Source organism: Drosophila kikkawai, chromosome X, assembly GCF_030179895.1.
Source record: "Drosophila kikkawai strain 14028-0561.14 chromosome X, DkikHiC1v2, whole genome shotgun sequence".
Classification (NCBI taxonomy): Eukaryota; Metazoa; Arthropoda; class Insecta; order Diptera; family Drosophilidae; genus Drosophila; species Drosophila kikkawai.
This window is the reverse complement of record NC_091733.1, coordinates 17,684,323-17,708,845: the sequence shown is the minus strand read 5'-3', so window position 1 is coordinate 17,708,845 and position 24,523 is coordinate 17,684,323. Positions and strand designations below refer to the sequence as shown.

The window sequence follows — 24,523 nt, the reverse complement described above, 5'->3', positions numbered from 1 at the left end:
GGTCAATTTTTGCTGTAAAGCACATAATTGTGCTGTAAGGCGCATTATAAACAAAAAAAAAAGCTGTAAGTATATATTTCTTCTTATCCACTTGGGTCTGTTTTCAAAAATGTTAACAGAGGAAAAGTAGCGTAGCCAGGAGAGTTAATTTAGAGCTCATGTGAGCTTGTTTATTGGACTCATCCCATATCCTGTGCCTTCTTTCTTGTTTTTAGCTACTTTTGATCCCATTTTAAACCATCTCAGCCACTGTAACTCGAAGTTGATTAAGATAATTTGGGCGAGTGAACCTAAACTGGCCATTCCCAGACTTGGTCTCTATCCAGACCCAGCCTTTTGGCTGAGTAACGATGCAACTGGACAACAGGACAACCAGGCCAGGACTTCCGGGAGGGAGGAGAGATTCCAGATCCTGCGAGTACCGTTCAGCAATTGTTGTGCCGCACATTTCGCTGCACATTTGTGCGCTTAATGGACTTCGTATGTCATTTTCAAATTGCAATAGACTTTGAACGGGTCGAAGCTGAAGCTGAAGCTGAAAAAAATGTCACACGCAGAAGGGCGAAGGACGAGCGAACACCCAGCATTTATCTGTCCATCCATCTCTCTCTCTTTCTCCCTGCCTCTCTCTCTCACTCTTTCGCAGGGATAACTGTCAACGGCAGGAGTGTGTGTGTGTGTGAGTGAGTGTGAGTTGTATCTGTGTGAGAGTTTCGAATAGCGCTAAATGACCGCAAAGTGTTTTCATTATTTGTGGCTGCCAACAATTTATATCGTTCATTTAGGAATTTCTCTTTTTACACTCTCCACTGGGTAGTGTGTGTGTGTGTGCGGAAAAAGGGATGCCAGTTACAGTACACTGTCAGAAAAAAAGGTAGAAGAAGGAATGACTTAAGAGCTAGGCAAGCGCCAGTGGGTATGCAACACATTTTGAGGAGCTCAGTTAAATAGTTGAAACTTCTGTTTTCACCTTTTCCCCAAGACAGTTGAAACAAAAACAATACTGGAAATATATGGAATATATGTAATATGCTTTTTCGCTCTGTGTAGCAAGGATTCACAAGGCGGATCAGCTGAGAGGACCCTGGTCTGTGGTTCTACTTCTGCCCCCCAAAAAATTCCCTCTTCCTTGTGATGGGACCGCATGTGCATGGCTTCATTATCGGCTCTCATCGGGGAAGTACCCAATGCTCGGTCTGTACCCAGTCCTCTAGACCCATTCCTATTCCCCCTTACGGGCACCATCATCATCATCAGCATTATCGTCTTCACTTACAGTCGCATTGAACTGGTCGTTAGAGCAACAAAAATGCCATCTCAACTTTTATTCGATTTGCGCGTTTCGCTTCACAAGCGATTTATCCGAGAGTAACTATAGCTCAGACTTAGACTCCAGGCCAAGGCACTGAAATATTATTCTATATTTCGGTTAGAGTTACCCTTAATTACGTAAGCAGGACTAGACAAGACCCTTGGCCCAGATCGGAAAAGTATTTTTATAATTGTCCTTTTCGGGAGTCTTTAATTTTTAAAAGCATTCTTGGTTGGTATTAATATCCAGAAAATGTATTAAAATTTTAAATAAAGTATATATACTACCATTAAATCTCTCTTGTTAAAAAAACTTAACTATAGTTACTATTGGCCAACAATTTGCGGGCAAAAACAAACTGCAAACTCCATTTTGGTCAGGGGAGAATCGAAGCAACAGTCCAAACAACTGCGACGACTGTGCCGGACAGTTGGACAGTGTTTTGTGTGCAGTTTATAAATGTCGATGACGATGACGATGACGACGACGATGGCAATGGCGATGCGGTAAGGACACCAGGATGGGGCCGATGGGTACTCAGGACGCAGCGGTTAAAGTTGCTTGATGCGGTAAATGCCAGCGACCGGAGGAGGCTGAGGTTGTCGATAATGGTCGTGGCGTTGACTGTGGCCTTGTTGGCGGTGCCAGTTATTCTATAGCTCTATTGCAGTTTTTCCCCTTCCTTTTTTTCCCCCATCCCTTTCGTCCTTCCATAAGCACTTACACATACACTTACTTAGTCAGTGGTGTGTCTGTCCTATGCGTCGATGCAGGGCATTTTAGTTGATAACGACAACATCAGCTAGAGTGGCAGCACTTGCTGTGGCTCTACTTCAGCTTTTGCTTCAGCTCCTGGCCCAGGTCCTTTTTCTTCTCCTGCTCCAACACCTGCTCTAGCTGTTGTAGTATTCGATGATGGTGTTGCCTCCAACACTCGTAGAATAATAAGTCGATAAAAGTAAGGTTAATAATGCTTACAATATATAGTTGTGTTTAAAATGACCAAAACATCCGGCTAATATATTTTATGGCAAAGTAGTTCGTCGAAAGTTGGAATCATTGTTGGTGTAATTGTTGGTGTTGCTTAAAGTTGCTTAAAACATTTGGTTTCAGTTTGGAATCTTTGTTGGAATCTTTGTTGGTGTAATTGTTGTTGTTGAAATTGTGACATTTGAGATGGTGCTATTGAAATAGAAATCGGCGTAAAATGGTCCTAGTTCAATAGCCGATAAGCCGGCAGGCAATCGCAATTACAATCGAATTCGTAATGCAATGGCAATTGCAATTGTCAGCCATTCAATTGCGACTTTATTGAGCCGTTTGTCTCTCCTGGCGGCCACTCCTCGGAGGAATCCAACCCTTGCTCCTCCGCCAGGACAGTCATAAATTTTGTGGTGGACTTGCAATAGAAAATCAGCTGGCAGCCGGCTATAAGTTTATTCCACTCAATTGAATTGCAATTTCGGTTATTTTCCCCAAAAGCGGATGCATTGCATCTTGTGTGGAGCCCTTTGAGCGAATGATAAATGTTTTTTTATTTAAGGAATTCCTAGTGGTTTTTAATTTGGTGACTCTGTAATTTTTGCACTCAATTTGCGATGCATTTTCGAGGGGTTTACCAAATAAAGATGTTGGGTGTGCTGCCTCTCACTCTCCACCCTGCCACCCTGTGTTATTTTCATTATTTATCCTAGGATAAGGATAATGTAATCAGATAATTACATTAGACGGGCCCAAAAGTATGGCCCCGGGCTCATTAAGGCCACCGCCTCCTTAGCCTCGTTTTCAGGAAGCTGAAAGCAAACAAATCTCTGCAAAAAAAAAGGAGCATAAAATATTTATGCGAGCGAGGGGACTTGAGCCATGATGTCTCCCCGCCATCGAGGGCTTATTGATGAAGCCATTTAAGCGCACGAAGGCCATTTATTATGATGCCGTGAAACAGGATGCAAGGCCCTCGGCAGAGTATCTGCAATAATTGCTGCCAGCAAGTAAATCCAAATCCAGGAGCTTCATTAGTATCGATTATGCGTTTAACGAGTCCTGGGAGCGGGGGCAGGAGCCGGGCACATAATGATTGTCGCCATAAATGTCAAAATACCGAAACGGTACGAGCAGCATTTATTGAATAACTTTATTGATTTATACGAAATTTTCTTCTCTGGCAGCCAACCAGCCGGGGAAAAAGATATCTGGCCTGTATTGCTGCAGATAAATACCTACACTTTGGTGTGCGTGCGTCTGCAATTTCCACAACTTTTCGCAGTGCCAGCAATAAAACAAATGGTATTTTACAAAAGAAAACTTTTTCGCCCGGACCTCTTTTCTATTCTTTTCTTTGCACCCATCCCCAGCAGCTACTTTCCATAATCAAACTTTACACATTTACAGCGAGTGGAAATGATTTTTAGTTTGAGTTCACTTAAACAGGGATATACTTGGGAGAAAAGTACAAAACAAATTGCTGAAAAATGTCTCTTAACTACGTAGGATCGCTAAATTTTCAAAGAAGGTTTAGTAGTAATTACTTGAGTGGTGTAAAAATAGTTTAAAATTCATCTTTCCTTTCAATTTTATCTGAATTCATTGTATAAACTCCAAATAAATAGTAGTAATTGGTAATAAATGCCAAGCTATCGGCCTGAAAGGACTCCCTCAATTTCATGCAATTTGTCTGACACTTTTCTCGGTCATCCTGGGTCCGAAAATGATTTTTCATGCATTTTTAAGTGAAATTTCATTTGCGAGCAGAGCAAGTTGTTTGGCCAAAGGCCCGTGACCAGGCCCAAAGCCCAGGATTCAGCCAAAACGCACTCGCACATGCACTGGACAAAAAAAAATCACTCGATCTTGGTAGAGTTTATTTACAAATAATAACTACATCTAATGGGTTTTTCTTTTTAAGGGAAATAAATAAGAACTGACAGCATTTGAAGTTCCTCTTATTCTGTGTGATATTTATTCAAGAGGGTTTTTAAATATTTTAAACTATTTTCTCTCTGCACCTTCTCGAGCTAGCTGGTTGGGCAAAGTTTTTGGGCTGCTAAACTTTGGGAAACGTACGAGTATCAGTGGCAGCAGGAACTCGACTCGCAATTTGAAGTGGCTCAAAGCGACTCCGGGAATTTGTTCGCAAGTCGTCCTTGCCCTGGGACTCCTTGCAACTAGTTGCAATTTGTTTGCCAAAGTTTTAACACCATTTAGTCGGTTTCACATGAAGACAATTAAGCGAACGATTAAATTTATATTATCAAGGGATAAAGTTGCTCTCCTCCATATATCTGTTGTCTGACTCGGTCGCCCTGGCCATATCTTCATATCTTTTGGTAACTTTTTCGGCCTTGTAAACACATCCCCCAGCCCCGAAAAGGGGCGAAAAAGGGAAAGGACAAAGGGAGCAAAGGGATTTGGAGCAAGGAGCACGGACCACGGAGCCGTTAACTGAAACAGAGACAAAAACTCGGTGCGATTTTAATATTCATATTTGCATTTCAGTTTGCATTATTTTTTCATGGCCCCCTTAGCTCACCGACCCTGCTGGGCTCGGCTCTGCTGCCCCTCAGGCTCATTAAATACACATTAAAGTTTAATTATAAACATTTTGCTCTTGCACTTGGCAGCAAAATGGCCCCGAAGGGATGCCACGTCCCGGAGTCCTGGGCGCCAAAAAGTGGCGAAAAGCGCAAGCGAAAGTCAAAGCAATTTAACCTCTTTGCACTCTTTCAGCCAGGACCAGAGGCATATTGACTGCAGTTTTCCCCAAAACAAATCGGGAAAATACATGTTTATCGAAGAGTTATAATCGAGTTGCAAGTGGTTTGAATAATTTACTACAAGTTTAACTGCAAAAGTTTGCCAATAAAAAAAAGGAAAATAAATAAAGGAACTTTCGATCGTTTCAAAATTGGGAATTATTTTGGGAAATTGCAAAATTAGGAAATTAAGCATTAGCGTAAGTTAAGTTTTCTAAACCCGATCGCTGCTAAGGAAAAATGGTTTTGGCTTGGACTTACGCGCTGAAGAGGACACTGTGTAGCCTTTCATTTTGACACAGAAGCTTCGGCTGAGATTCATTAATGATTAAATCCTTCGATGGCAGAGATTCTTGGTGTTTTTGCACGAATATAATAAGAAAAGACACTTTTCCACTGATCCAGGGGTCTTCCAAAATGGTTGAGATGCACACGTGGCAGGTGAACACGGGGGGAGGCGCGCACAGACTGAGGCTGCGGGAGCAGAGGGGCCTCTATTTATAGGTAGGTGGTGGGAGGGAGATAGAGAGTAAGAGAGAGAGAAAGGTTGATCGAGAGAAAGAAACAGAGAGATATCTGCCTCTCACTCCCACTCTCTCTAACTGTCGATCAACCTCTCTCTCTCTCTTTATCTCGATTAGTCTCTCTGTCTCTCTCTAGACACCTATAAATAGAGGCCCCTCCGCGGCCGCAGCCTCAGTCTCAGTCATCTCAACCCTTCTGAAAGACCGTTGGATCCGTGGAAAAGTGCCAGTTCATATTATATTTATGCATAAACACCAAGAATCTCTGCAATCAAAGGAATGAATCTCATCCAAGTCTGCAGTTTTAAGATGAAAGGCAACAGAGTGTCTTTTACGGCGAGTACGCCCAAACAGCGATCGAGTCTAGATAAAAATTACTGCTGGTAAGTCAAAGCCAAAACAATGGTTTTACAGACATAGAGTTACAAGAAAGCTTTAAACTAATATTATAAAATACCATATATACACCAGAATGAATAGATTCTTTATGATTCAATTGTAAACGGCAAGGAGGGCCGAAGTTAGCTTCCTTTCTTGTTCTGATTGAAAGCCTTTGTAATTGATTAAAACATTGCATTCAATTGTTAATAAATAATAATGTAAAACATTGTGTACATTTTTAGCCAACATAATTAACAATTATTCAGGACATCGGCATGCTCGGCTGATTGTAGCGCACGAGATTCGTAATGGCCGCACTTTGCATGTCCTGCCTTCATCCCCAGACCCAGCACCATCCCTTTCTGGAGGTCCTTTCCAAATGACTTTTATAAATGCCATGAATATATATATGCATACTGTAGTTTTTGTTGTTATTTTCTTTTCGGAGCCGAGTGCGGGGGCCAAAACATAATTTTTAACGCAGCATTTCCTCTTGAAGCAAATGGGGGCGGAGAAGTTTTCCATGGTGGGGGAGTGTCGTCCTTCAGCTCTGGCCCTTGCAGTTGACCATTTAACATTTTCACATTTCGCACTTTGCACTCGTGCAGCTAATTTAGCCTTAGCCCCCAAACATTTTCCCTGTTTTACACAGAGACAAAAAAAAATGCGAATATAATATAAATAATTATTATAATCAAAAATATTCTATAGAGACAATTAACCGAAAATCTATCGATTCTAGGACAACCATGGGTTTCATTCGTATAACCTTATGTTAAACACATTTTAAAATCTTTTTCCCCAGTGCACTTTCCTCGACTCTTGCCTTGCTCGAGGAAAATGCTTAAAGTTTTCGGTCTTGGGGTGCTAATAAGCTTTAAACAAAGACACAAATGGAATATCCTTGGAGCCGAGGACAATGCCGATGCTTATCGGCGTTTAATGCGGTGGCTTTGCTGCCGCACCACCGATTCTCCTATTTTTTTTTTCGTTTCTTTTTTTTTGTTGGCCAGGAAAGGGATACAAGGGATACATTCAATATCGTTTTACTTATCGTTTGGCCATAAAAATTGCCAGCCCAGAAAATTGTTTAGTCCTTTTGGCATGTCTGGCACTTTGAGAGATTGGCTCGAAGGAGGAGGAAATAGAGATAGGGGTTTAGTGGATTGGTTTGTAGTTCGTCCTTCCTCTTATCCTTATCGCGGCAATATTTTGCTCCTTTTCTTTTTTTTTCTATTTGGTTTGCTTTTGGGGGAGCCCTCATTTGGGGCTTGTCTAGTTTTATGGCGGCCGGGCAAATGTTTCGATTTATTTGCGGCCAAATCTGCACATCGTCGCCGTCGCCTGTCCAGCGATGATGATGATGATGATGATGACGGGGAAACTCTGGCAGGGAATGAACTAAATTCGGGGCAGACTCGTAGCCATTTTGTAATTTTAGTTTATTGCCCAGGCATTTGCAGCCATTGAAAGTCTCGACATTGAACTTGATGGCAGTCTTCAAGTGGGTTGAAATGAAGAAGGGTTTGGGACTTAAAGTTGGCTCTTACCTTACGGGTTTTCACTGATAATTTCAAGTTGAAACCGGGAAAGTCTTTTATTACAAGTAAATCTAAGAAGTTAATCTTGGATATATCAAAAATAATTCAAAAACAAAACGAATCACAATTGAAGTCGTGTCGTGTCTTGTTGTGTTTCGACTTCCGTTTCTATTTCCGTTCCCTCTGTCAGGCTCTGCCGCTTCCGTTTCAGTTCCCTTAGTTCCTGCTGCGGTTGTCACTGGCAGCGGTCGGTTAGCAATTAAAAACTTTGCAAATTTGCTGGCCTCTGACTGTGTTTGCTTATTTTGAGTATATTTTTTGTATATGGAAGGGCGTTGCCTGGGGAATTTCGAATTTCGCGGGTCATTTCAATCAGCGCAAAACTTAAATTAAATGTCACCAAAAAACAAAAAAAAAGGGAAACCCAAAATGGGCATTGGTGGGGTGCCCTGTTAGCAAGCAGCTCGTGTCAGCCGGCATAATGAAATAATTAATTGCTGGCAGGATAAGGACAAAGGGCATTGGACAAAGAACATCGGATGGCTCCAGCGGCAAGCCAATTAAATGGGGGCTGCACTTGATTATTAAGTGATTTATGCTGAGCACCTGCCGTAGCCCAGATTCTTGGCTCCCACTCCCCGCAGGATGTGCCCCTTGGCCCCGGCACTTTGTCCGTGAGCCTTGCGGCTCAATTTGTAATTTGTGCTAATGAGTGCGTTAATTTAACGCCTGATTAACGTTGCGGTTATGACAGAGCAGTCGATTGTCCTTCACTGATCAAAATATTTACAAAATTAATTAAAAAAAAAAACACATTCTTATAAAGAACATTGCTTAATTTTATTAAAACCATAAGTTAAGTGTGTATTTTTAAATTTTAATAACTCATAATGCAGAATATCATAGCTCCGATTCAATCCTTATTTCTCTCTCTATATCGGTCAGTCTCAAGTCGAAAGTCATTGGATAAGTCAGTTAGCCTTAGGCCTTAAGGATTTTCCACTTACAAGGAGCTTAGCATTGGCCTTACATCACCGTCACCACCCAGCAACCAGCAACCAGGACCCTGCAGCATACAAAGTCCATTCCTCTGGCTATTCCATCGCATTTGTATCATTTTGGGACCTTAATTATGATTAATTGTTATTATGCGGCCTGGCCGGTGTTTACTTTTCAATGACTTGTTCAATGGACTGCACATAATTCGCAGGGAATCGAAATTAATCGGGGAATCTGGGGGTAATGAGTGGATCGGATATAAATGGCTGTAATGCCGTTAATGAGATCAGGCAGAAGTGAGAATAATTTGCGTAATCAAGTCAAAGGAGACTGTCTGCTTAAATATTACATAACAACCGGCTATAAATCTAATTTCCCTTGAAGGAGCTTAATAGTTTAGTCCTTGAAACAAGTGGATATTAATGGTTTACTTTAAGATACAAAATTCTTATAAATTCAGAAGAATTACGGAAAATGGCCCACACTCACACATACTTATGTCAAAGTGCACTCAAATAGATACATTAGTCGTCACTTCATAATCACATTGATAGTCACGTTAACAGGGCCCAAAGGAGCGGAGCGGGAAAAGGTGGGAAATGCCCACAAACAGAAACATACACTCACATACGTTGGTGGAAAAGTTTGGCAGTTCTCTCTCTCTCTCTCTGATTCTCTCTTTTTCCCTTCTGGAAGAGGCAAAACAACAAAAACTTTGGCTAGTTACTTTTACAGTTATTATTGAAAGCTGCAAAAACTTTGGCTTATTTCATTACGCCAAAAACTTTTCATTACGCAGAAGAAGAAGGAAGGAAAAGCCAGTGAAAATGGTTAGGAATGAGCCATGAAAGTGCGTGGAAATGCTGGCAGAAAAGGAAAAGAACAGATCCAGATACCATTCCATGAACAGTGAAGAAATAGTGATAAATTTAAAAGGTTTAAAAAGAAAAATAGGAAATAAGATAATATTTATAACCAATTAATTGAAAACTATTGATAAACAATACGTTCAGCTCGATTTATAAAAAATTAAATGTAATCGATCAAAGAAAATGTAAGAAAATCATTAGAGCTCAAAGTTAACAGACGAACATGGCTAAATCGAGTCTGCTGTTGATGCTGATGAAGAATATGCAGACTTTATAGGGTCGGAAAATGTCTCCTTAACTACGTTGCAAACTTCTGACTAAAATTATAATACCCTGCAAGGGTATTCAAATAAACTTCCTATGGAATAATAGTAATACCTTAAAATAAAAGTGAACTTCATTACTTTTTTCTCAGTGTACTGTGTCTGCGTTAGCTTATCAATGCGAAAGTTTTGCCAAGCCAACACAAAGTAACCGAGAAACAAAGCGAAACGGATGGAAAGGAGCGGATAGGAAAGAAAAGCGGGGGAGTGTCGGAGTGCGGAGAAAGTTGATCCAAACTAGACGACATATCATGTGACCCTTCAAACAAAAAGTGCCAAAGCCCCGGCCAAAGTCAAAGCCATTTAGGACGTCAAGCAAATTGAATTGTTGAACGAAGGACATTCGACCCAGTTCCCAGCTACAGTAATATCCCCAATAATTGTCGCTCAGTTATGGCTTTTCCATTATGCTCTCGGGAGGGAGAGACAGCGAGACAGGGAGGCAACGAGACAACGAGACAGAGGAGTAGCGAGACAGCGAGAGAGGGGCAGCGAGACAGCCGTGAAATCGAATTGCTTGCGACGTGTGTGTGAGTAGGCTTTTAAGGTTTTTTATTACATTTCATAAATGAAGCAAATATCAATTTCCGGGTAAGGGAACTACCACTACCACTTGAGTGCCTCCTCGGCTATCTGATATGAAAATTGATTTGTTTGATTAATGCCCATTGTCGCCGGACATGTAAGCAAGTTCCTATTAATTGACCCCTAATTGCTCACTGTCACGCAAGCGAGAGAGAAAGCACTTCACTTTGGTTGTTGTATACCCTTTCATAATTAATTTGTATTTATATTGATTTAATAAATAACAATATAAATAAGTAATTGTTTTTAAAATATTTTTAATATAGGTATTATTATGGTTACATCACCATATTTCTCAACTACCCCCCTTGTAAGGGTATTACAAATGCCACTCCCCTGAGATTTGCTAATTGAAAAAGTCGCCGCACAAAACTTATTTAAATAAACATTGGGAGTTCGTATACTATATATATAAAAATGTGCATATATATAGAGCCACAGAGTAAAAATGCAAATTAATTTGCTCCACAAACTTCATCAAAATGGGTAAAGGGAAGGGCGAGAAGTTGGGAGAAGGGAAACAAACATTTTCACACCATAACCAAATTAAAAGTTCTGCCAACTAAAAAACAATTTGTAAGCCAAAGTTGAAGCAGTCAACAACTAAAAAAAAAATGAAAATAGAGTGAGATGGCTGCTGCCCCCGCGGGCCATTTTGTTATAAATATTTCTTGTTGTTTTTAGTCCCCTTTTTTTATTTTTGCTTATCTAATCAGCGCAGTTGGCGCCACAACACTTCAAAGCTCCGGGGGCCAAATGCAATTTTTCCTTCACTTTTCTCTCTCTATTTTCATATTTCTTTTTTGGTTCTATTCGATTTTACTTGATTTTTGCACTGAGCTTTTGCTGTTGGAAAATGAAATCAGTGGAGAAAATCAATTTCATTTTCATATGGCAATTTATAGGCAGCAGCAGCCGTTGAAAGCACAAAGAAAATTTTGATTGAAGGCAAAAGGAGTTTGGAAAACGGAAATAGAAATACAAATCTAGCTGAAAGTGGCGACCGTGACAGGGTCAGAAAGAGCTGATTTTCCATGTCAAAAGATATTTTGTAGTTGTGTTTTGTGATTAAATTGAATTTATTTACTTTAATTATATTTATAAAATATTTTTAAGGAATAGTTTAATAGTTTAAATACATTTATATACAAGTTAAAAGCTTATTTAAACTTTGTTTTTAGTTCTACAATAACTGCACGTATTTTCTAAGTTGATTATAAGTAGTAACCGTTTTTAAAGTTCCTTTTCAACTTTAAATTAAATTTAAAAAATAAACTACCATCCTCCAAGCATTTTCCCCAAACATTTTCCCCCTGGCTTTTACTTTCCACCAAAACTGTCACACATTTTGGGGGCTATAACACCGCCCATTTAAATCCATAAAGCCCTAATAATTGTCTTTTGACATCATGTTTATGCTTATTGTTGTTGTTTCGCTCCTACTAATTGTTCCAGTGATAAGAAAGCGAACAGCAAAAGGACTATGGGGATAATGGATAAGCTTTCCTAACCCTTTTTTGCGGGTTTCAACCGTTTTCCCAGCCAGGCAGCCGTTTAACGTCGTTTACATGACACTTGAGGCTTAACCCCCGAGAAAAGCCAGCAAAATGTGTTAAACCATTAAATGAAATTGAAATTCTTGCCGAGTTTACTTGATTATACTGTCACCAATAATTAAATGTCGCAACAAGTTGCCAAGTTGCCCAGGGCCCGGGTATTCCCCGACAGTAAGGGATCCCAACGATTTCAGGCATCCGCAGCGATGAAGGACGGGACGGGATGGGATGGCCAAGGACGCTGCCGTGCGAAGGACAAAGCCGCCGGGTTTTGGCGCTTTAAATAGCGAGCTGCCAGAGTCGAGCCGCTGGCGCGTGATAAATTGTACTCATTAAAATATTTTAATTTACTTGCCAAAGCGCGACCCGCACAATGTCGCGATGTCCCTCGAAAAACGGGGTGGCTGTGGGTTATCCCCGGTTAAATGTGACATTAAATTAATGCCGAGCACATTTTCGGAGGTGTGAAAAACCCGCACTAGGTCGCTTTTGTTTGGTTTTTTGAAATAATTAGTTATATTAGGCAGAGCAGCAGCTAGCAGGTTCTCTTCTAATTACCCACTAATCTTACATATATTTTTTTCTGTTTATCTCTTTGTTTTGACTTTATTAATTAATCAAATAGGGGGTAAAGGAAGAAGGAAGCTGCCTTTCTTTAAGTTATAATTTAACTTTTAATTAAGGTTTTTCTCTATTTTTCCAGTTGTATGTCCCGTTATTCTATCCCTAAATGCGAATTTTAAAAATATTTCGTAATTCGTATTCTTTATTTTCCACTAATATATCTTGTTATTCTATCTCTAACTAGTAAATACGAATAAAATAAGAAAGATATTTCTTTGTTTTTACCTCGATTATCGATTGCTTATAATTTCATATCGATAAAGCTTCGATTACCTTGAAACTTTAACGAAATCTTGTTTTCTTATTTTCAAGTAATAAATCTAGTAATCCCATCCCAAAAAGCGAATATAATAAAAAAAAGAACTGCAGCAACCATAATTGCGAGATCGCACCTCGTTAATCGACCGCTTATGGTTTCGATAACGATAAAGAAGCTTGGATGGCCGCCTGGGGAAAACCCAAAAGGGACTCCTCAGGGCAAAACGGATAAACAGAATTGTGTAAATTACCCGAAAATGTCATCAAGTCAATTTGCAAAATGAGAAAAGTAATCAGTAAGAGAAACACTGCAGAATGGGGGGTGTTGGGGGGTGGAGGACAAACACACAAATGCAAAAAGTACTTAAAATTTAAATCACTTCACAGCAAATCCTCTTCCTTCCACCACACAGGACCCGTCCCTCTTCTGGCGTTTCTTTTCGCTCGCTCACACATATCCCAGCCACAATATAAATTATATTCTGAGGGTAAATAAAACACTTAACGCCCTTTTAGCGGTTGTGCATCCCCAACCCCAACCCCAACCCCCTCCAGTTTTTGGCCAAAATCCCACCGAAAGCAAAGCCACGACATGCTCTGTTAACGGCGCTTCCTCGCGAAAGGACGCGAAGGACGACGCCAGGCACAAAACAAACACATTGTCGCAGCGGGGCGTCCTTTAAGCCATCATTACCAAAATGGCATGGCAGGCGAAGGACGTGGGGGAGTGGGAAGGGGTGGGAAGTGAGAGACTAAGACTAAACAAATTTGCCCCGCTGATGTCTTCGTCAGCTTTACTTTTTCTCATAACTGTCAGTTGACAGCTTCAGAGTCGCTTTTCCAGCCAGCCGGAGTTTTCCTCGTTGACGAAAAGCAAAAGAAAAAACTTTGGCGCTTTTGTTTTTGTCGCTTTCTTTGCCATTTTTTCGCCATTCTCTTCAGTTATCACCCGCTAACCGTACTTTTCTACTCTTTTTATAAAGGGTATTTTGATTTATAAAATAATTATATATTGAGTAATTGATGAAGCATAAAAATGAAGGTGAAAATGTCTAAGAAAATATTTTAAAACATTTTTAAAACCCGGATTAGAACTACCCAAGCTATTTTCAATGTTTTTTTTTATAACCTAGCAGGGTATTAGAATTCATACTACTAAATATCGAAACTAAATATGAAATAATAAAAATTAAACTTTTCTATTTATTCTCTTTCAGAAATGAATAAAAATAAAAACTATATTTTGTATTTCAATTATTTACTAGAGCATTTCTCTCTTCGGCTTTCATCTGCTAAATATTTTCCTTGCCAGTGCTTTTCCTTTGTTGTTTTTTTCCTGTTGGCTTTTCGGTTTTGGCTCCGCGATTTGACATTAACCTGTCAGCGTTGTGCCTCCGACTGCCTGAGTGCCCGCCTGCCGTCTTGCATTATATTTATGGGCGTGAGCGACTGCGACTGCCTTCATGTCTGACGATGTCTGAGGGTAAGGCACTGGGACAGGCAGGACATACTGATGAACTGACAAACTGAGTAACTGAAACTTTTAGACGAGTTCTTTTTTATTTACCGGCATTGATAGACTGCCTAAGCCGGCTTGAGGCGCTTCCGCTCAAGTAAATCGCTATCGGCAAGAGTTGTCGATTATTCGTGGTAATCGTTTAAATTGGTGTCAAGGGACTATTTTCATAGAGTGTAATCTATTCGGATTTTTGTTATATATCTCTCTTTTTCAATATCTTTCGAGCTTTCTTTTTCTTACTCGCTTTTCTTGCTTTATATATCCATTGCTGTCTTTTTCTCTCTCTTTTTCAGTCTCTACTTCTCTTTTTCTCATTCTCTCGCTATCCTTTTCTATAACTAGCTCTCTAACTCTATCTATTTCTCTCTGTCTCTGTCTTTGACTTTTCTTCTCTTTTGCTTCCTCTGAGTTTTTCTGTATCAATTCTCTCTCCCTCTACATACATATCTATCTCTATCTCTTTGTTTACTTTTCTATATATCTCTTTCTTTCTGACTCTATATCTTTAATTTGATCACTAGCTCTCTTTAAATATATTTTTCCCTTGAAGTTAGCATCTATTATTCTTCTACAAAATATTAAACTAAAAGATATTATGAAATGCCCAATTTTGGAAGCCCAATCCATCCCCTTTCTAACCCTAGGACCCCATCGATTGATAATCGCCTCATAAAGCCGCAGGACACTTAACCCTTGAGAGGCCGCTGGGCGCTCGAAAGTATGCAAGGAATTTTTGCATTCAGCCTGCGAGCCCATGAATCAAGTAGCGCCCACGCACATGCCGCAGGATCTGCGGATAACCGCACACAGACAGGGGGACAGTGGCAAGGTGCTCAAGGACACACACATAGACACCCCAAAAGGACCCTCTACACACTCGCACACACACACACACACACAGAGTTCTGGCAATGTAATTAGTTGCTCGAGGTGCTTTAATTAAAATGTATATCCCTATTGTTCTGCCAGCAAGCCAACTACTACTACTACTACTACTCCTGCTGTCCCACTCGCCTCGTAATTGTTCGTGTTACAATTAATTATGTCAAATGGACCAGCCCCGCCCAAACGATTCGCCCACCAAAAACGGAAATACCCAAAAAAAAGAGAGAAGGCTGAAAGCGGAAATAGGAAATGGGAGGCTAGAGGCACGAGGCAGGAGCAAAGGAGAGCTGTTAACTAGAGTGTTTTTGTCAATCAATTTGCATATCGATGACCTAAACGCAAAGCCCTCGACCGGGGACCATCGGGTGGCGTTTTCAATAAATAAATTTAATAACTGCGAAGCGGCTCGCGGCCATAAAGTCGATGGATGCAACAGCAGCAGCAGCAGCCATTGCAGCTCCTTGCTGCCGCATACTAAATGAAATTGAAATTGCAATTGAAATTGAAATTGCAATATGAAATATGAAACACGAGAGGCCACCACGCCAGCCACCGCAGTGCTCAAGCTTTGTTAATAAATAATAAAGCTGCATTAAATACTTTTCTTATTTGCTTGGGCCACTCAGAGGGGGTTGACCTCGGACTAAAGCTTGATTTATAAAATAAAAATAAACTAATCATCACTGTAAAATGTAGCATACAAATTTAATAAATTACTTAACTTTCAATACTTGCTTTAATTATTATTTTAAGAAATTGAAAGTCTTTTCTTGAAATCTTATTTAGTCAAAATATTTCCTTAAAAATTAAATTTAATTTTAATTTGATTATTAGTTTGTAATTTATGAATATTTTTTTATTTATTATTCAATTCAGTAAAGTTAAGCAAAAATCGTATTTAATTGGTTTACTACAAATAACTATTGTTTAAAGCATTTGGAAATTAATTTATGGTGTTTAATTCTAACAATTTTTTAGTGTTTTTAAGGCTTGTAAATGAAATAATGAAATATATGGAATAAGTTCTCTTAAGAAACGAACGCAAAACCGACAGCTGTGAAAGTCGGCCAGCGACTGTCGGCAATCCGGCAAAGGCAACCGGCTTTTAAGCAGCAAAAATCCGTATAAGACTGAAAAATAATGGGAATGGTTTGTGTCCAAGGGCTATGAATGGAAATAGTAAACAAGAAAAGAAGTTAAACTTGTATACTCTAGGTGACGAGTTTGAAATTGATTATAAGTAAGCCAAAAAAGCATTAATTTGAATTTCTGTGTTGATATTTTTGGATTAACAAACAAGCAAATTGAGTTTAAAATACAAGAAAATTTCATTTTCAATTATAATAGTTCGAAAATATTTTTAAATTTAATTTAAATATATTTAAAATATTTATTAATTTAAATTTAAGTAATTTTTTCAGGCAAATAACTGTTTTAAAATATTATAACTAAGCCAAAAATGCAATAATTTAAATTCGATCTGATTTTTACTATCGAACATGGCTAGTTCGACTCGGCTGTTGATGCTGATCAATGATACTGCATTGAAAGTATACTTTTAATACCGGGATCTCCCTTCCAAGGCTTTGATCAAACGCTGCCCCAAAGCACCCGCAGGATTTGCTGACTTCTGAAATAACTTCAGGAAACTTGATTGCTTCTTATTTAAAATTTTCCAAATATATATAGTCAGCATCAGAGCTTTCTCCTCTTGTTTTATTGAATTATTTTATATTTATTCAATTTCCATATTGTAAAAGCCATATTTTTGGCGGTCTCGTTTTCTCAATATTTGTAAAACATTTTTAATTTGCTTTTCTTTTTGCGGTGAAGCCAAAATGCATCTCGTTTCTTTCCTTGTCTTTTCTTTTGTATTTTTTCTTTATATTTTTTTACGGCTGGCGGCTTTGGCGCTTTATTTGAGTTACGTGACCCTGCGCCATTGAGAGCCGGAGAATTTCTTGCGACATGAACATGGCACACATGGGGGGGCGTGGATGTGGATGCCCCCGAATCGCACCGAAACAACATGCAACATACGTAGTGGCCCACCCAACATCATCATCGTCCTTACCGTCGTCGCCCGCTGTTTGACTTGTTCGTTTGCCTGTCTGTTCGGCGGGATTCCTGTGTCCAACTGTCATCCTCTTCGTCCTTCGTCCTTCTCCTCCTCCAGTTCCTTCTCCTTTCTCCTGCTCCTGCCCCCAGCTCCTTATCCTTTTTGCAGTCGGGCTGTGCGAGCTTGTTAAGTTCATTAAGGTTGAAGAATAACAACAGTAACTACATTTTAAAGGAGTTGTCAGTTGTCAGGAGCGTGGCCTGTGCCCTTCCAGTACAGTAAGGCTAGACTATGTGGGAAAACGGAAATTAATTGGAGCTTTGTGTAGTTAACAAAAAGAGTTTATTTTTTTTTTTTTTTTTTATAAAATGTGTAGTTGAAATGATTCTATATTTTAGGTTGTTTCAATTTCTAAAAAACAGGAAACACTTTGACTCCTTTATATTGAAAATATATTCAAGAGCTGTTTTGGCCATCTGATGCCAGTCCGTTCGAAAAACCTATATTTTCTATGGTAGAACATGTCGCTTTTAAAGTTAATTGGTTTGTATTTTTTAATATAACATGTCCATACATTCTAGGACATTTTAATTGAATAGGCAGGCCTCTATTATCCATAGGGGTTTTCACTGTGGCCACGTTCCTTCCGTGACGCTCAGGTGTGCTGGTGTCCTGGTGTCGTGGCGTCCTGACTGCCACCCGCCCCCGCTGTGTGCTCGCCCTGACTTCACTCATGTTGTTAACTGCTCTTATTACAACTTATTCTACTTATTCTACTTATGCGCTCCTTGTTTGTCAACAACAAGTACGAAAAAATAAGGAAAACAAGGACATGCCAAAGGGGCGGGCCACCTCTCGTGCGAGGTTAAAGTTGCATTTACATCGCATCGGAACTCTTTATTTTTAACTTTTGGCCACAGAACATGTCTATATATACACAAATATTCCCCTTAGTTTTCTTTTTTTTTTTTTCTTTTTTTTGGGATGATGGGGCTAATCCCAGTCTGCCTCTGCTTCTGCTCCCTTTCTGTTTGTCTGCCGCGGGGCCATCCAGCATCCAAAACATCTTCGCAGAGGGAAAAACACGGGCCGGCGATTCCTCGACATGTGTGGGCGCAAAACGAAAAAAAAACGAGATGAAAATAATCAAGTTTCCGACAAACATCAACATGACGCCAAGATAAAAAGCTTCCAGGATGCGCTGGCATCGCTCAGCCACTGCAGGACAAGATAAGACACATCATCAGGAGCAGCAGCTGGGGCAGAGGGAGTGCACTGAGACAAAATTAATATTTACAAGGTGCTTAAAAAAGGTATATTTTATTTTTTAAATCAGATCACAGAAATATAACAAATATAACAAAAATAACAAATATAATAAATATAACAAATATAACAAATATAACAAATATAACAAATATAACAAATATAACAAATATAACAAATATAACAAATATAACAAATATAACAAATATAACAAATATAACAAATATAACAAATATAACAAATATAACAAATGTAACAAATATAACAAATATAACAAATATAACAAATATAACAAATATAACAAATATAACAAATATAACAAATATAACAAATATAACAAATATAACAAATATAACAAATATAACAAATATAACAAATATAACAAATATAACAAATATAACAAATATAACAAATATAACAAATATAACAAATATAACAAATGTAACAAATATAACAAATATAACAAATATAACAAATATAACAAATATAACAAATTAAACAAATAAAAGAAATATAACAAATATAACAAATATAACAAATATAACAAATATAACAAATATAACAAATATAACAAATATAACAAATATAACAAATATAACAAATATAACAAATATAACAAATATAACAAATATAACAAATATAACAAATATAACAAATATAATACAAACACTTTTTGTTTCGCGTGCCGCTGCAGGACCACAAGTTGGTCCATTTCCAGGACTTGGCTTGAAATTGGCTGATGCCGCCGCTGTTGCAGTCCAGAATGAGGCTCCCTGTGGGTGAGTGGGTGCTTTTCCGGATGCGGGCTCAAGTGTCAGCCTTTTGCCATCTTCTTCGGGCCTTGTGGCAGCCTCAAGTTGTATTCGTGTTTGCTTTGAAAAGTATATTGGATTGCCCGGCCACAAATATTCCTACTGCGCACATATATACGTACGTCTGTGCTCATCTATGGCTATAGCTATGTGTATATGGATATGTTTCTGATATATCAGCGGTCTAACCAAAGGCCGTCTGCTGCTGACGTTGAAATTTTTCCACTCTTCGTTTGTTTTGCTTTCTTTTTTTTTTAACATTTTTGCGGGCTGCCATTTGGCTTTGTTTTTAATTTCTCTAGATCGAAATGGGGCTGATTTTGGGCGTGTTCTCGACTCTACAAATATTTCCTTTGCTGTTTTTCTTTTTTTTTGGTTAGTTTGCAAACAAAGGCACTTTAAATGTTAAACAAAATTATAACTATGGATTCATATTGGTGGGAGTTGGAGGAAAAAGGGTTAGTTCGATGCCAGTGGCTAGTGGAGTGTGTGGCACATTGAGGCGCTGTTTGAATTTCTGCTGAAGTTAACATTTTTATAATTCCATTAAGCGGCAGGGTCCTGCCTCTGTCTCTACTCTCCCCACCCCCCCATCACCTTCTCGTGTGTAACATGAGGATTTTCCCCCCATGACACACACACACACGCCCACTCACACAATTCACAAAGTTGGTCCGAAAAGTTTTTCGCATTCATAAATCATTTCCCTCTTTTTTCCAGCCTTCCACCTTCATGCCACGTTTTAAAGGTGGAAAATACTTTTCGCTGAATTCGTACAATTTCTCCAGAGGGGAGTGAGGGGCGGTGCGCGTTCATGTTTCATATGCCCACAAGGGGCTGGGGCAGGATAAAGGGTTGGATGCTTTAAGGACAACGTTAGGTTGCAACTTGTTGCCTGCTTGGGTTACATGATGCCGCCCACTTGTCCTGGCATATCCTTGTCATTTTTAATTTATGCGCAGACCAAGCTTGAACTTTTGCAAAACTTAAGAAAATGTGGGTTGTGTTGGGGTGGAAAAGGTAGCCCCAAAAATGGGCGCTCTTATCAGTGGAGCGAGAGATGTCCCTTGTCCCTTGCCCATGGCCGGTAATTTAATTGCTTCGCTGATCAGGACATCTTGCAAATATTACATAAATATTTAAATAAATACAATTGTAAGAATGGTCATATTCTTTGGGAAAACGTTGAAGAAAAATCTTTATTAATATTTTTTAATCCTTGTTGCTCTGGCTCTGAAAAGGACTCTGGATCGTGAAAATTCCTATAAGATTTTCTCGATTTTCCACTTTCTCTCTCTATCTTAGCTTTTCCTACGCTTTCTCCTCGATTGGCCCAATCTGATGATGTCTTGTTAGGCAGATGAAAGAGCTGCAAAGTTCTTATTCAGATGCAGGATTTTTGCTCAATGGGTGGGTTTTCTTAAATGGCATTTTCCAACCAAAATCCCATATCGCTTTGTTTATGAAAGTTGCCCACTAATTGCAAAAACAAAAGGTTGCAAGCAGCGCCAAGTGGAGATAAGCGTGGGGGAAATGCATGTGTGTAAGTTTCACGGATCTACTAGGCACTGAAAAAAATAATTTGAAAAGGCTTGGAATTAGAAAGAATTATTTACAATTTTATAGTATTTAAAAGTGCATAAAAAGTTTATTTTATTCTTATATTTTGAGGATTTTATTGCTGTACTATCATTATTATTATTACTATAATTTCCAATATAAAAGTCATTTCCGAACCTTTAAATAAAATATATAATTTGGGTCAGCATCAACAGCCGAGTCAATCTAGGAACTAATTTACGAGTTTATTTATTTATTTAAATTATAAAAATTGTAAACAAAAAAAAAATAATAATAGATTAATTTTGCACATCATTTAGCAGATTTTTTGACCTTATAAAAACTAGCACAGAAAAATATTAAAAATAAATGTTTTTGGGCGCAATAATCAGTCATTACCATTATTTGTTTTGTTAACCAAAATACTGAACTACAAGTTATAATTTATAATTTCTCTCAGTGTACGCTGTGTGCATTCATGCATGCAGCTACTGCGGCGCTTCGGACATATCGCATCGCTTTCGCCCGGGACCCAGTACCGCATTTGCATTTATATGCACATCCTTTGTGCCCAAAGGATATTACATTTTTCCACTTCAAGCATTTTTGTGAATTTAATGAAATTTTTAATTTTTATGCGCGCCAGATGGGTTTCAAAGGGAGGTGGGCGTGGTGAGAGGGTAGCAACGGTAGTGGCCTTTCGCTTGGACTAACAAGCCGCAGAGATATGCTGGCATTTGCCTTGCCTTCCCACTGGACTTTCCTCAAAGATAAATAAAAACTGTGGCGGGATGCCAAAATATCCTTTGCCCCCGCCAAGTCTTTGGCTTTGCCCAGCTCAACTGCACTTGTGGCAACAGAAATTTTGGATTATCCTTTGCTTTGCACTTGTTGTGCAGGATTTTACATTGGCTCAGCCTGTAATGATAATATTTCTTTCGTTTCTCTACGATTTATTTACTGAGCTAAACTTGGATGATGTAGAGCTCTCTTTGAATTGTAGCCTAATGGATCGTTCTCGAATCCTTCGTACTTTTCATGTGCTGCTCTTGTACTCTTTCCCAATGGAAACCTATTTTAAACTAATACATTTAAAAGCAGTACTATGTATGACTCCCTTTACAAGTTACCCTCAAGACCCTGCCAGGACTTTACCAGTACGACATTAGCTAATTAGATGCTTTATTAAGATACAATTGGATCGGGGCAAACATGGCTAAATTTCCACTAATTAGAATTTGATTAAATCGCAAAAATTAGGTTTGCCATTAGGGTAATTGGTCAACTCCTTCGGCGACGATGACCAACTGTGACTGGTGCAGTGTACTTGCAACGACTGTGGGCGAATGATGATGTTGCAGCAGCTGGCTTTCCTGCTGGCCCTCAGTGCCTTGGCACTGGGCGCACTGCATCCGCCAGAGACCGGGCACATGACTCCCTTGGTGGCCGCTGCCCTCGATATTTTGGACGAGCAGGTGAGCCCCTCGCAGAGCACGCTGGCAATAATAGAGCTGATCGGCAAGGGTGAGCATCGAGATCATGAGCAGGAGGAGCTGATGACCACCATAATCGCGGAGGTCGGTGACTCGATGGCGCTGCGTACGTTCCAGGCTCCGCCCCAGGATGTTCCGGCCAACTATGTGCTGTTCCTGGTGAACTCCGCCGAGGCCTTCAGCACCCTGAGCTTTGACTTCACGGAGATGCACTCTACGCGGGAGTACAACTTTCTGATCCTGCTGACGCGTCGCATGTCCTCGCGAGCGGAGAGACTGCAGGTAAGTAAGTGCTCCGCCCTAGAAACAGAGGACTTCTGCATACTATGTATCCATGGCAGGCGCTAAGGAATATATCTAGGACCTGCGTGAGTTTCCACACCCTCAACGTGATCCTGCTCACCCAGAAGAACAGCGGAGTGGTGCTCACCTATGGCTATCGTATATACAACCAAAACTGCGACCTGAACCTCTCCTTGGAGCTGATTGATCGCTACGAGAACGGCTCCTTCCAGCAGGGGCACCAGGATCGCACCTTCGACCGGGTGCTGAACAGCCTGGCCGGATGTCCGGTTCGAGTCAGCTGGTATCCGTTGCCGCCGTTCACGATCTTCAAGGGAAACGAAAGCGATCCGGAAGAGCGGGCGCAGACCTGGCGCCTGACCGGCATCGATGGCGAGCTGATCAAGCTCCTGGCGGAGATCTTCCGCTTCCGCATCATTCTGGAGGAGCCCTGCGACAAGTGCCTGTCGCGGGACATCAAGGACGGCTGCAGTGGCTGCTTCGACCAGATGATCAACAACGACTCCTCGATCCTGATCGGTGCCATGAGCGGATCCCACCAACATCGCTCGCAGTTCGCCGCCACAGCGTCCTACTACCAGAGCTCCCTGGTCTTTGTGATGCACATGGACACGCAACTGGGTGCGGTGGCCCAGCTGGCGGTGCCGTTCTCGGCCGGCGTGTGGCTCGCCCTGGTGGTCAGCGGTGTCCTGGTGGTGCTGGTCATTTGGACCTGGCTAAGGATCAGCACCGGTCATCCGGACGTGGCCGCTCACGCCCTGCAGGTACTCACCACCCTGATGGGCAATCCGCTGGTGGCCCGGAGTCTGCCAACAAACGGCAGGATGCGTGTCTTCTACGCCGCTTGGCTGCTCCTCGTCCTCGTCCTGCGAGTCGTGTACCAGGGCAAGCTGTACGACTCCTTTCGCCTGCCCTACACCCAGCCCATGCCCGGACAAATATCGGAGCTGATAGCCGCCAACTATACGCTGATATCGCAGGAATACCTCGATTTCTATCCCCGCAACTTGACTGTGCTCACCCGGAATGGATCCAGGGTAGGTAGCAGCATATATAGCTTTCATTTTAGTAATAAGATATCACTCGCACCCAAGGACCGCTTCGATAACATTCAGGAGCACGGCCAGGATGGTCGGCTGACCACCACCTCGCTAATTGCCAGCATGTCGTACTACAACCTGATGCACTGGAGCACCAGTCGGCTGACCCACATCCGGGAGCACATCTTCCTGTACCAGCTGGTCATCTATTTGCGCCGGCACACGCTGCTCAAGTTCGCCTTCGACCGGAAGATCAAGCAGCTGCTCTCCGCGGGCATCATCGGGTACTTTGTCCGCGAGTTCGACAGCAGCCTGTTCCAGGACACCAACATAGAGCCGCACGAGGTGTCGCCCATTCCGCTGGAGATCTACTGCGGCCTGTACTATATCTCGGCCATCCTGCTCGGTGCCTCGGGCATAGCCTTCGTCCTGGAGTTGCTGAGTGTTCAGCGAGTCAACTGGTTAAGGCGCTACTTTGAGTGAGGAAATCGAATAGGTTTTTTATTAGTAAATGTTATCAATGTTCTCTTTTTTTTCTAATATAATAATAAATTAATTAAAAGTCAGTAGCCGCTCAAAATTTATAGAAGGTAACCTTACCTGCCCCGCCAGGATATCCCGAAATCTTTATTTCACAATCTGCGTCCTCGGTTCATCCATCTGACAGCCAAGTTGCGATACAGCCGCCGGCGGCGTTTTATGGGTTTTGTGGCATCCACAGGACAATGGAAGGACCTCGTTAGTTGGCGCAAAAAGAGCAGCAACAACGCAACAAAATCAGAGTGCAAGGAAAACAAAAAGGAAAGCCCAGGGGAAGGGTAGAACAAGACACGTCCGACACAGAACGAACTCATTAGCCTAC

The 24,523-nt window shown here is 40.6% G+C and overlaps 1 protein-coding gene across 1 annotated transcript; it reads left to right on the top strand.

Moving 5' to 3' along the window:
* Positions 1-22,177: 22,177 nt before the first annotated feature.
* On the top strand, positions 22,178-24,144 carry Ir7a (Ionotropic receptor 7a). Its single transcript, XM_017162468.1, has 3 exons — positions 22,178-22,600; positions 22,660-23,658; positions 23,716-24,144. The coding sequence occupies exons 1-3, from the start codon at positions 22,178-22,180 to the stop codon at positions 24,142-24,144; spliced, it is 1,851 nt and encodes a 616-aa protein (XP_017017957.1).
* Positions 24,145-24,523: the final 379 nt, after the last annotated feature.

Excerpts from the sequence above, each read along its gene's own strand:
- Ir7a (XM_017162468.1), top strand. The coding sequence starts at position 22,178 with ATGTTGCAGCAGCTGGCTTTCCTGCTGGCCCTCAGTGCCTTGGCACTG. Across the intron at positions 22,601-22,659 it reads CGCGAGCGGAGAGACTGCAG|GCGCTAAGGAATATATCTAG; the intron begins GTAAGTAAGTGC and ends TATCCATGGCAG. Across the intron at positions 23,659-23,715 it reads TCACCCGGAATGGATCCAGG|GACCGCTTCGATAACATTCA; the intron begins GTAGGTAGCAGC and ends CTCGCACCCAAG.